Raw genomic sequence first — 11,055 nt, 5'->3', positions numbered from 1 at the left:
AGATGGTTAAATAGGTAATCGACAATGTATATGGAAATACCATACACTGGAGCCTGCTATCACATCATTATATTTATATAACTCCACCCCATGATGAATAACTTAAGTCTCAATTTTTAATTTACCACTAACTTGAACAAATCACACAATGCAAGAAACAGTAGCATTTAATGTATCCACTGAGCATAGATAGGTTTTTATTTTCACTTTATTTCATACAGCCTTAATCAAACACTTTCAATCAAGTGTTGTCACCAATTTGGTGTGTTATCATTCACACGCTGTCATAAATTAAAAACCAACATAAATGCCAATACAATATCTGAGCTACTGTATTTGTAAAGTATGCTGCTGTTTTCATATTATCATATTACAATCCCTTAAATAGTTCCTAATTTGTCAGTGTTTTTCCATTTGAAAATAACTTAAAAAGCTCAGTGCTGTAAAGTGGAAAGCAGCGAGAACACTATCTTCTTGTAAGGTGTACTCATAATATTCCCACTTCTTCAGAGAAACATCCTTCAAGTTCCCAGTCTGAAGAACATTTCTCAAAATCCAAACAGTTCACAGCTCCAGGTGTGATTAAACACAAAAGGACACTTTCAAAAATCTTCTAAATTAGTTCCTAGGTGTATCACTAACTAACTGGTGGACTGGACTCACACAAGAAATAATTCTTCAATAATTCTTTTTCAAGACAGAAGTGATAAAGTTGTGATTCTTTAATTACAGTATGTGTCCTTTTGTCTGGATGGAAACAGAAACACTCGATCTGTGATACTCCCGTATCCTTTCAGCTCCATCCTGTCTCCATATACAGAGACTGTGGCGAATGCATTGCTGTCAGGTGGTGTCTCAATCACCCCATCAACCGTCAGGTGGTGCACTCCTGTATCTTCATCTTGGCAGTATCCACCATCGTGGGCGTGTCCCGCCATGTAACACACCACACTGGTGTGGGAGCGTATGACGGCCAGGAGCTCTTCAAAGTTCCATGCGAGGCAAATGGTATCTGTGCAGTCTGGGTGGATGGGGAGGTGACCTGGATAAAGGAGGAAAAATAAAAACACATGTGTTCTTTTAAATTGTACTAGAAGCACTGGAATGTTGAAGATCAGGCTCTGATCAAGCTGAGCTGGGATCAGCATACGTTCACTTTGGGTTCTTGGCTACCTTTGTGTTAGCATGCTGTCTGTCCAGATGTTTGCAAATGGCTGGTGTTTTGTTAGCAGTGTGATGCTCTTGGTTCTGTGCTGGATGCAGTTTGCAAACCTAGAACCAAGGAAACTGACTGCAGCAGAAGCAGAAGACCACACCAGGAACCATTCCTGCTAAGAGCAGGAAACTAGGGCTCCAGTTTGCATGAGCTCATTAAAACTGGACAGTAGAAGATAATGCAAGCTAATGCACCATGTCACAAAGCTCAAATCATCTCAAACTACTTTCTGGAACATGCCAGTTAGTTTACTGAACTCAGATTCGTTCTTTTGGGATGTGGTGGAACAGGAGAGTCCCATCACAGACATTTTGCTGACAAAGCTGCAGCAACTGCATGAAGCTCTTATCTTAATATGGACTGAAATCTTGTAGGAAGGTTTCAGCACCTATGCCGTGAGAAATTAAGGCAAATCTTGGTACTGTACTAGCAAGGTGTCCAGTGAACGTATTTAAAAGTTTTACTTACTGACAATTGTGACCTTTTCTTGTTTCTCATCAGCTGATGATAGAAGAGAGTCTAACCAGTCCAGCTGGTCCTTACTGAACCCACCATTGAACATTGTGAATCTCTGCGTGAGATTGTTAAATGCTGAAACAAAAACACAAACCATCATCAACTCAGTTGGTGGGTCGCAAGCTAGTTTAGTCAATAACAAGTGTAAATCCATAAAACCTGTTTTTTGTCCTTTGGCCCTCATTTACAAATTATGCTACTAAAACACATAACTGTCCTACTGGATACCTTCACTGGTATAAATTACATTTTCATCTAAGAATTGTCAGTTGTTTAAGGAAGGCAATAAATAAACTAAATACATATTACTGCATTTTATACTGTGTACATGCATATTCCTGTTACTTGATATCTGGGCTAATGTAATTACATTTGTTTTATTAATGTTGTAATTATCAGTAAAGCATACCTGGAGGGCAGTTGAGATCTTCGTTTTTGTTATACTGCTTTATCAAATTCATAGCATCGACATATTGTTCACTGGCCTTCTCTCTTCCCAGCAGGCTCACATCATAGGCATCCAGGACAACAAATGTAAACCCGGGGAAAGGGCTGAAACTGTAAGCATATATGCCGGAGCCGGCCGGGGCAGTGCTCATGCTCCTGTCAGTGTGGAGCGTGCTGTTGAGCTTTGAACGCAGCAGCGCGCTCCTGCTGAAGTTATAAAACTCGTGGTTTCCCCATACATGATACACCTCCGCGGGGCAGGAGCTCAGCTCTCTCAGCACGGTGTCCAGCGCGCGCTCCGAGGCGTCCTTGGGCTTGTTAAAGCCGTCGATAATATCTCCCAGCTGGAGAATAAATGCTGGCTTGACAGCTGATTCCGACCAACTTTTCCGAGCATTTCTCAAGAGCTGGAGACCGCTTCGGTAGTATCGCCTACGAGTCCGAGTGTAATTGTAGCCGTCGTCGATGTCTGCGTACTGAATGTCAGCTATCACGCCGAACGTAAACAGCAGCGTTTGCTGACGACAGTCGTCCATTCTTGGTGTTGTCTTCGGATCAGCTTGAGTGCGCCCCTTATATCTACCGAGGAAGATGAAAATACCGACTCCACGCAGGTATCCTGTCCACCCCCTCACATGCTGACTGGCTGCCAGAATTTCTTCCGTTGTCTAGAATGACAGCGCAGCAGCCAGCGCGTAACCGAAACTGACGGCAACAAAACAACTTCCGGCATCCTTCGAAATAATGCTGAAAGCGAAACTGACTCATCGCAGCACACGTGAAGTGAAAATGTGGAAACTGGCTTTATAAACTACTCATAAATTGTATATTTTATTTCATAGGTGAGAATACTACATTTTTCTTTTGGTTTATTTTTCTATATTTGTAGAGAATATAAAGAAACATTCATTTACCTATGCTACCCCTGCAACAAAGGTCTCTATTAATGTATTAAAATATATAGTGTTTGAGTTCCCAGCATGTTTAAAATTCTGCTCTAACTTTCACTTGACAGTGCATGAATCAAAAACATCTTTTCCATCTTACCTCCACTCAGGTATTTATTCCAACAGGCTATACAGTAGTTTGGGGGGTGTTGTTTGTTTTGTTTTTCAACAAATTTGACATAGCTATAAGACTATAATGAAGGAGAAGGTTTAATCTAAAATAGTATAAAGCAAAGACAACAGACAAAAACTTGTATTCTTTTTTTCTTTTAAATGTTAGAGAGAACAGTTCTGTCTTTCAGCAGAACTGCAAGTATACTCAAAAGATTAATAAAAAATATTCTTCTGAAAGCTATATAGATGAGGAAGTCCTTAGTAAATATACCTCAGATGAACAACAACATATGATATATTACACAGTGTAAATGTTTATTAAACAAATGTACGCCAAAATACAGAAGCAGTTGTAAAAATTAAATACATCCTGTGATTCAACAGCTTGTAAAACCACCTTTTAGCAGCAATAACTTGAAGTGATTTCTGTATAACTTAATTAGTCTCTTGCATCTTTCTGAAGCACTCTTCTTTACGGCGTTGTTTCAGTTCATTGAGGTTTATGGCCAAACCTTCATGGCAATTTAAATCAAGCTAAAACAATCTCAATTTGAGGACTTTTACAAACAGTGATGTATTTTCAGTGAGGTATTAGTACTTTTTACTAAACAGCATAACGGATCAATACACCTTCCACCACCGCTGCCCCCTTAGTTTAGTTTTGATCTGCTTACCACAACGGAAATGTCACAAACATGAAATGACCCCCTCCAATTCTAAGGACCTATGTTCTTGATGATTTATGATGTCACCCTTTGGTTTGTTATGCCATCTTCATTTTTATTGGTCCCGATTATTCATTTATTCTTTATTATTTCTAGCACTGCTTTCATATGCTCACATCTGTGTCCGCATCAAAATAAAACTCGACTTCCTTATTTGCATCAAGAAAAATATATATATATACCAAAACTTAATGCAAAATTAAAATCAACAAGGCTCTTCCAGGTGATCCTCTTGGAGGCACAAGCTCATAATGTGGAGGAAATTTCAATTTTGGTGATTTTTAAATTCTTTTAACATAATGTTAGTCGTCTACATTAGTCCAGGAAACTGCAGGGAAAAACTATGATCTGCACAAGCGGATGGTCCAGCACTGATTTAGGGAGCAACTGATTTGCTTTTGCTTTTGCATTTTAACTGGTGAAGCATACATTTAAGTATCAATCAATCATGCTTGCCCATGCAAAAATCATTATCAAAATTAACTTTTTATTAATTGTGTAGCCCTAAAACAAGTATATTGACAATTATTTATAAAATTTTAGCCTTTTACTGAACATTTTTTAAAGTTTTAATGAACATTTTCAGTGTTTTCAAATTCAAAATCTCTAGGGTTGCAAGAGTAACCTTCTGTATGGGGTTCTGCTATCAGACAGTAGTTTTACAATCATGGCTTGCACGTCACTGTTGAATTTCACCTGAAGTCTCTTTCCCAGGAGTTTCTGTTGTTAGGCCTGTGACACATTTGGGAATCCATTTGAGGACAGTGGCATCCCACTCACCCTCAGCTCTGTCCTGCAAAGGCTGGAGAGAGGACAGGATGAATCCTACAGATAGAAAATGCTCTAAGAACACACTTTGGCATGTAATTCAGTCAGAATGCAGACATATTTCTGTGTTTCCACAAATAGCAGCATGACTATCTGTAGAGTGAGCTGAGCATGACAACATCTGCAAACACAAGGCACATCTGCAGCCGACACACAGCCACTCAAGTCAATTTGATTATAAGCAGATTTAAAAACAACAAGGGCTGACCAAATTTCTGTATGACAAAAAATAATAACTCAGAGCAAATCAGAAAGAACAAAACAAACAAAAAACAAAGTGAAAGAAAAGTATCAAAAACTAATTCACATTTAAATGCAAGCACGTAAATATGCATCTTCAAGCAGGTTTTAAAGACAATTTAAAGAAGTGTTGGTGAGGTCCTGATTTGAAGAGACAGACTGTTCAAAAGTGTATGTGCAACTACAGCAAAGGCCTGATCTCCTCTGTGCTTTAATAATAATAATAATAATGGATTGCATTTATATAGCGCTTTTCGAGACCCTCAAAGTGCTTTTACAATTCCACTATTCAGTCACTCACTAGTGGAGGCAGCTACAGTTGTAGCCACAGCTGCCCTGGGCAGACTGATCGGCCCCCCAGCCATACCACCAGTAGGTGAAGTGTCTTGCCCAAGGACACAACAACCAAGACTGTCCAAGCCGGGGCTCGAACCACCAACCTTCCGATTACAAGACGAACTGCCAACTCTTGAGCCACGATCGCCCCTTTAGTCTGCTTCTCAGAACAACCAGAAGCTGTGATCAGCTGACCTTAATGATCTATCTCGTGACTTTTTTCCCCTTAATAAATGAAATCATTAAAAAAAGTGCATTTTGTTGGTATGTGGGCTAGCTTTGTCTGATACTTGTTCAATGATCTGAATGTGTGAAAAAAAATAGTAGCTCAGGAAGGGGGCAAATATTTAACATCACCGTGTTTCTGTTCAAGTGAATCGAGTGGATTTACCTGCTCTGCTTTCTGGTATTCTCCATGCTGCTCACAGCCGATGTCAAACACATACTTCCCCGGGCCAAGCGGCTACAAAATTAAAACCGAAGATAATAAGGGAGAGAGGCACAGACTCATCCTCATTTACAATGACACAGACCACAATGATATAAGAACTGATTGTTGTTTCTGTTGATTGACACTGAAAACACCAATCTATGTCATTTTGGAACAAAAAACAAAACAAAACAATACACGGTGTACACAAGGCAAGAATGGAGCCAAATAATGTAACTTTCTTTGTGGTTAAAAACAGAAAAATGAGTTTTTTGTTTTTCCTTAAAAATTCTTTTTACAACACTTTGACCTTTTGATTATGTGATGAATGAAGCAATTCTGATGGCTCTATAGAAGACGCACCTATCCTAAAGCCTCTACTTATATCAAAGTAATAATGCTACAGTATACATACATTCTGTAAAATTAGACAAAAGTACAAATGTTCTGCATTAAAACATACTTCAAACTCTATAGAACGGTTAAATCATGGAGATAGCTGGAGATAATTTACTATAGCTAAAGCCACAATTAACTAGTTTAATGTACATATATATATATATATAATATATAAATATATATATGATATATATATAAATATATAAATATATATATATATATATATATATATATATACATACATACATACATATATTAATCTAATTCTGCTAAATAAAAGTACAGTAAAAGAGTACAGTCCATCAAACCGACTAACTAACTAAAAAAACTAACTAAAATCCCCACAAAGCACGGTGACTAATGAAGCTTCCAGGAAAATGGTTAACTCACTGGACAAATGATGTCGTCCGCTCACATAAATATACACACAGGTGCAATGAAAAGAGTGAATGATGCTCTGAATTTAGGGGAATAAGGAGGACGGTGTCATAAAAACATTTCTGTCACTAAAAACAATGAATAGTGATGACAAATAACACATAACTTAACAGTGATCACAAAAATCATGATAATCATTTTGGCTATTGTCACTTTTCACACCATGCACGGGCTACATTAAAACATATTCAGTATTTTGATCGATCACTGACCAATTTGTGAGAATGTAATAAAAATAAAACTTACATAGTTGTTGATAAAGTTGCCCATGAATCTGTGGTTAGTATGGAGGTACTCTCCAGCTGACTCCATCTTGCCGTTCACCCAAGTGCCCTTGAACTTAGAGCCAGTTTCTTGGTAGTGGTAAATGCCCTGTCCGTGCCTGGAAATCACAAAAACAGCAAAGATTCAAGTAGCTTTTAACATATCTAGTTACAGCTAACTTCAAAGTAAAAGCATGTTGGTGCAAAAAAAAGTTCAAACATCTCAGAAGTTAAAGACATGTGACAGCATTTCTGGGACTACATTTCAACATGAAAAACGTCCTGCTCTCTAGAGTATTAATACTGTTGAATCAAAGTAAATTATCTAAACATAAAAAAGTGTAATATAAACCCTGACTCCTTCTGGCATTACAAGTTGTTATAGCAATTGTGATTGCATTTCTTGTGACATACCTCAAATTTTGCAGCCACTCTCCATCATAGGTGTCTTTGTTGGGGTAGGTGTAGACACCGTGACCTTGTCTCATACCCTCAACCCACGACCCTGGCAGTCAGAAGAGGCAGTGGTAAGAGTTTTGCTTACAGAAACCAACATCAGAGCTTCAGCTGGCTTTAAAAACTTTCTCAGGACTGTATAAAAATAATTTTGATTGGTAGAAGTACACAACACACTCATGTAAAGCACATTTGTTATACCTTCATATTTGGACCCATCGGGATAGTAGAAGGTTCCCTGTCCATGTTTCATGTTCTGCTGGTAGTTCCCTACATATCTCGCCCCATTCTTGAAGCGATATGTCCCCTAGTGGAGAAAGCGGTTATATTTAAATATATATTAGTCCTTACCCGAGTAGTATCAGGGAAAAGCGTGAAATATTAAGAATTTTCTTTGGGATTAAATATTTAAATAAAATTGTAATTAGAGGGTAAGACAAAACTGCTTTAAACTGCTCAGTGTTCTCACTGTCCACACTGTTGTCTAATTTAGCAGCTTTTTCTATATCCAAAGGATAATGTCTTTATGTGCTGATATGCACATACATGCAGAATGTTCTGTGCTTTGGACTGCAGGGGTCCAGCTCAAACGTCCTACCTGTCCCTGTCTTCTCCCGTTCTGATAGTCTCCCTGATAAATGTCTCCGTTGGGCAGAATAGCTTTCCCGAATCCGTGCCTTTCTCCAGCTTCGTTTCTGCCTCCTTCATACTCCTGCTCGGGTAAAAACAAAAGAGGTTTTTACCATTAGCTTTAGTTCAACGTCGGCAGCAAACAAACTTAACACGATAATTATATTCTCTCACCCCGAGTTTATTTTGTTCATCCTCGAACTCCTCAGATCCTACGTCCGACATGTTTCTGTCAGTTTCTGAACGACTGTGTTGTAGTTTTAGTTGAAACAGAAGCGCCAAAAACGGGGAAAATCCTGCACCTGCTCTTTTAGCCTACTAGTTTACAGTTGCTATGACAACCGTCGGTCACGCGAGCTAAAGACCCAGGCGCGCTCTTGACTGAGAAGACTCTTGCGCAGTATTGACGTTCATTTGTGTACTGGACGGACGCAGCCACAAGAGGGCGCCCGTCTGACTCCGATTTTTTTTTTCCAAGCTAAAAATGTTCATTTTGGAGAATACGTTGTAAGTTACTATGGGTTTTTTAATTTTAATTCCAAAGAGTTAGACTTTCTTCCTTTAATTGATTTGAAGAGCTTTCAAGTCGCACGGTGGCACCGTGGTTAGCACTGTTGCCGCACAGCAAGAAGGTCCTGAGTTCAATTCCACCATCAGGCCAGGGTCTTTCTGTGTGGAGTTTGCATGTTCTCCCCGTGTTTGCGTGGGTTCTCTCCGGGTACTCCGGCTTCCTCCCACCATCCAAAGACATGCAGCTTGTGGGGATAGGTTAATTGATTAATCCAAATTATCACTAGGTGTGAATGTGCGAGTGAATGTGAGCGCGAATGGTTGTCTGTCCCTATGTGTTAGCCCTGCGACAGACTGGCGACCTGTCCAGGGTGTACCCCGCCCTTCGCCCTATGACAGCTGGGATAGGCTCCAGCGCCCCCCGCGACCCTGAAAAGGATAAGCGAATGGATGGATGGATGGAGTTTTCAAGACAGATAACTTCGCAAAGAACCATTTTTAAATGATGTATTCAGGTACTTTGTTACTTGTGGCAAAAATACATGACTGGGTCCCATTTAATTGAATCTATGAAAAATGTCAAAGATAACACCTTGACAGATATATATAGTATTTTTGTATGAACAAGGTAATTCCCAAGGGGCTATTAGCCAACAAATATACCTTAAAAACTGGACAAAAGAAGAAGTGGCAGGCCTAAAAAACTACAGAACATCAACAGTGTGCGACAGCCATGTTGTAAAGTGACAGAAAAAGGGCTTGACACAGCATGTGAGAGCTACTGCACTGAAAGCTATTCGTCAACAATAATCTCAGTGGAAGGGTATGAGGTATTCCAAACTACCAGTGTTGGTCAAGTTACTTGAAAAAAGTAATCAGTAACTAATTACTGATTACTTCCCCCCAAAAGTAATCCCGTTGCTTTACTGATTACTAATTTTCTAAAGTACTTAGTTACTTTTTAAAAACATGATTTACAACCTGAATAAATCTAATAAAACTAGTTTTAATAGTTTTAATCTTTTAACTTTATGCAACAAGCAAAAAGTCAATTATATGCAGCATTCTCTGACTGGAAGAAATTTGTTTAACATTTTAATAAATTGTGTCAAACTTAGTTCAGTTTTGCTCTTTTAAAATCTGCTTCAAAGCTCCAAAGGGCTTTTTTATGACCACACAATCAAAAAAAAATTCACAGCATTTCAATAAATGATTCATGAAAAAACATTTTTCTTGATATCTTGGCAAATCAGTATGTCCATCAAATGACACCAACATAATAAACTTAATGACCTCTCCTTTGCAGCTCTTTATTTAGACAACTTGAACTTGTTTTGACATTAACTCATAAGCCCTGAGATTTTGCCATCTGTTGCATTAAAGATTAGAATGAACTCTGGTTGTAATCCACTGTGTTCAGCTGTTCCCTCTGTGACTCGAGATAAGGTGCCGTTTAAAATTTCTGAAGCAGGTATTCAATAACATACATACAAGTTATAATAAAGCCAAATGAAAGGCAGTTTGTGGCCGTGGTGATAATCTCCGTGGCATCATTGTCCCTTTGAGGACAGTTCCTAAGAATATCTCACTCCTGATTAATTCCTGAAACAGTGCATATTTAAGAAAGGGGCAGCTAATACCTGGGTTCACTGGCTGCTTGTTCGAGATTTAGCACCTCACTTGTCAATTTATATCCATCTAATCTCTCTCTCATGATGCTGTCACTGGTTTTTAAAATAAGTGACAGTTTAACAGCCTATTATGACCTGTTTCCTGGGCATGATTAAACGCCTGGCACCATCTGCCTGCATACAGAAACATTATACCAATAATGGTAAAATGTTGACATATCTGATGTAGATGAAGTTGCCCAGCACAACTTAGTTAAAAATAAAAGTTATACATTGATTTGCATGCCCAAGCAAAAGATGACTTGTGGAGAAATCCTTGTTGGCAAGCACAGCGGTAGTTTGTCACTAGATTGGTGCACTAGAGGGGTTTTGGGACACTTCTCTTTACAGAAACTCCAAATCTTTTAGTTTTCTTGGTTGCCTCTTGGGAGCTCCCTCCATAGATTCTCTATAACATTGATGTGATGAAATCATCCTGTATCTTTAACAGAAAAAGGACTCAAAGGAAGTTTCCACCTCTGTGCTTGACTGTGGCGATATTGTTCTTTAGGTCATACTCAGCATTTCTCTTCCCCCAAACACAGCGGGTCAAGTTGACGACAAAGAACTTGTAGTTCTTCATGTAGTTTATAACATTTATGTCATGTGTTTTTTCTCAATTGTGCTTGCTATCCTGTCTCTATCCATTAAAATGAAACTACCATAAAAATGAGAGACTATTCATTTCTTTGTGAGCAAAAGCAAAAATTTAGCAGGAGATTAAAGAATTATATCCTCCACTGTATGCCCTCTAATCTCAGCCAGAATTGACATATTTTTCATGAGGTTTTTTAATAGCCAATAAAATGTCATTGAAAACTTTTTTGCATTTTTTAATGAACTATCAAGGTTTAACAAAAACGTTTTAAAGCTAAGGCAACCTCTTTCTG

General features: G+C 38.6%; 2 protein-coding genes across 3 annotated transcripts; both read right to left on the bottom strand.

The window, feature by feature from the left end:
* Window positions 1-161: 161 nt before the first annotated feature.
* Window positions 162-2,992, bottom strand: adprm (ADP-ribose/CDP-alcohol diphosphatase, manganese-dependent). The gene is made up of 3 exons (XM_005923764.3): window positions 2,142-2,992; window positions 1,685-1,807; window positions 162-1,042 (listed from the first exon to the last, which is right to left on the bottom strand). The coding sequence occupies exons 1-3, from the start codon at window positions 2,713-2,715 to the stop codon at window positions 723-725; spliced, it is 1,017 nt and encodes a 338-aa protein (XP_005923826.1). The 5' UTR covers window positions 2,716-2,992; the 3' UTR covers window positions 162-722.
* A 1,446-nt stretch (window positions 2,993-4,438) lies between these two features.
* Window positions 4,439-8,346, bottom strand: rsph1 (radial spoke head component 1). 2 transcript variants are annotated; one of them, XM_042221670.1, is made up of 7 exons: window positions 8,160-8,346; window positions 7,954-8,067; window positions 7,557-7,662; window positions 7,314-7,404; window positions 6,883-7,018; window positions 5,761-5,832; window positions 4,439-4,790 (listed from the first exon to the last, which is right to left on the bottom strand). In XM_042221670.1, exons 1-7 carry the CDS (start codon window positions 8,208-8,210, stop codon window positions 4,692-4,694), a joined length of 669 nt encoding a protein of 222 aa, XP_042077604.1. In that variant the 5' UTR covers window positions 8,211-8,346; the 3' UTR covers window positions 4,439-4,691. The 2 variants fall into 2 exon arrangements, with proteins under 2 accessions (XP_042077604.1, XP_042077603.1); XM_042221669.1 differs by having other exon boundaries at window positions 4,439-4,767; window positions 8,160-8,345.
* Between the last annotated feature and the right edge of the window lie 2,709 nt (window positions 8,347-11,055).

The sequence above is a fragment of the Haplochromis burtoni genome, unplaced genomic scaffold (assembly GCF_018398535.1).
Source record: "Haplochromis burtoni strain Fernald_Lab_line unplaced genomic scaffold, NCSU_Asbu1 Contig_71, whole genome shotgun sequence".
Classification (NCBI taxonomy): Eukaryota; Metazoa; Chordata; class Actinopteri; order Cichliformes; family Cichlidae; genus Haplochromis; species Haplochromis burtoni.
The sequence above is the reverse complement of the archived record's forward strand: the minus strand, read 5'-3'. Positions and strand labels throughout refer to the sequence as shown.

Bases quoted from the DNA above. Each gene is read 5' to 3' on its own strand.
- adprm (XM_005923764.3), bottom strand. From the start codon at position 2,715: ATGGACGACTGTCGTCAGCAAACGCTGCTGTTTACGTTCGGCGTGATA. The intron at 1,808-2,141 runs GTATGCTTTACT...TTTTTGTTTCAG, and splicing joins AGATCTCAACTGCCCTCCAG to CATTTAACAATCTCACGCAG. The intron at 1,043-1,684 runs GTAAGTAAAACT...TCCTTTATCCAG, and splicing joins AGAAAAGGTCACAATTGTCA to GTCACCTCCCCATCCACCCA.
- rsph1 (XM_042221669.1), bottom strand. From the start codon at position 8,210: ATGTCGGACGTAGGATCTGAGGAGTTCGAGGATGAACAAAATAAACTC. The intron at 7,019-7,313 runs GTATGTCACAAG...TGTGATTTCCAG, and splicing joins GAGTGGCTGCAAAATTTGAG to GCACGGACAGGGCATTTACC. The intron at 5,833-6,882 runs GTAAGTTTTATT...TTAATTTTGTAG, and splicing joins GCAACTTTATCAACAACTAT to CCGCTTGGCCCGGGGAAGTA.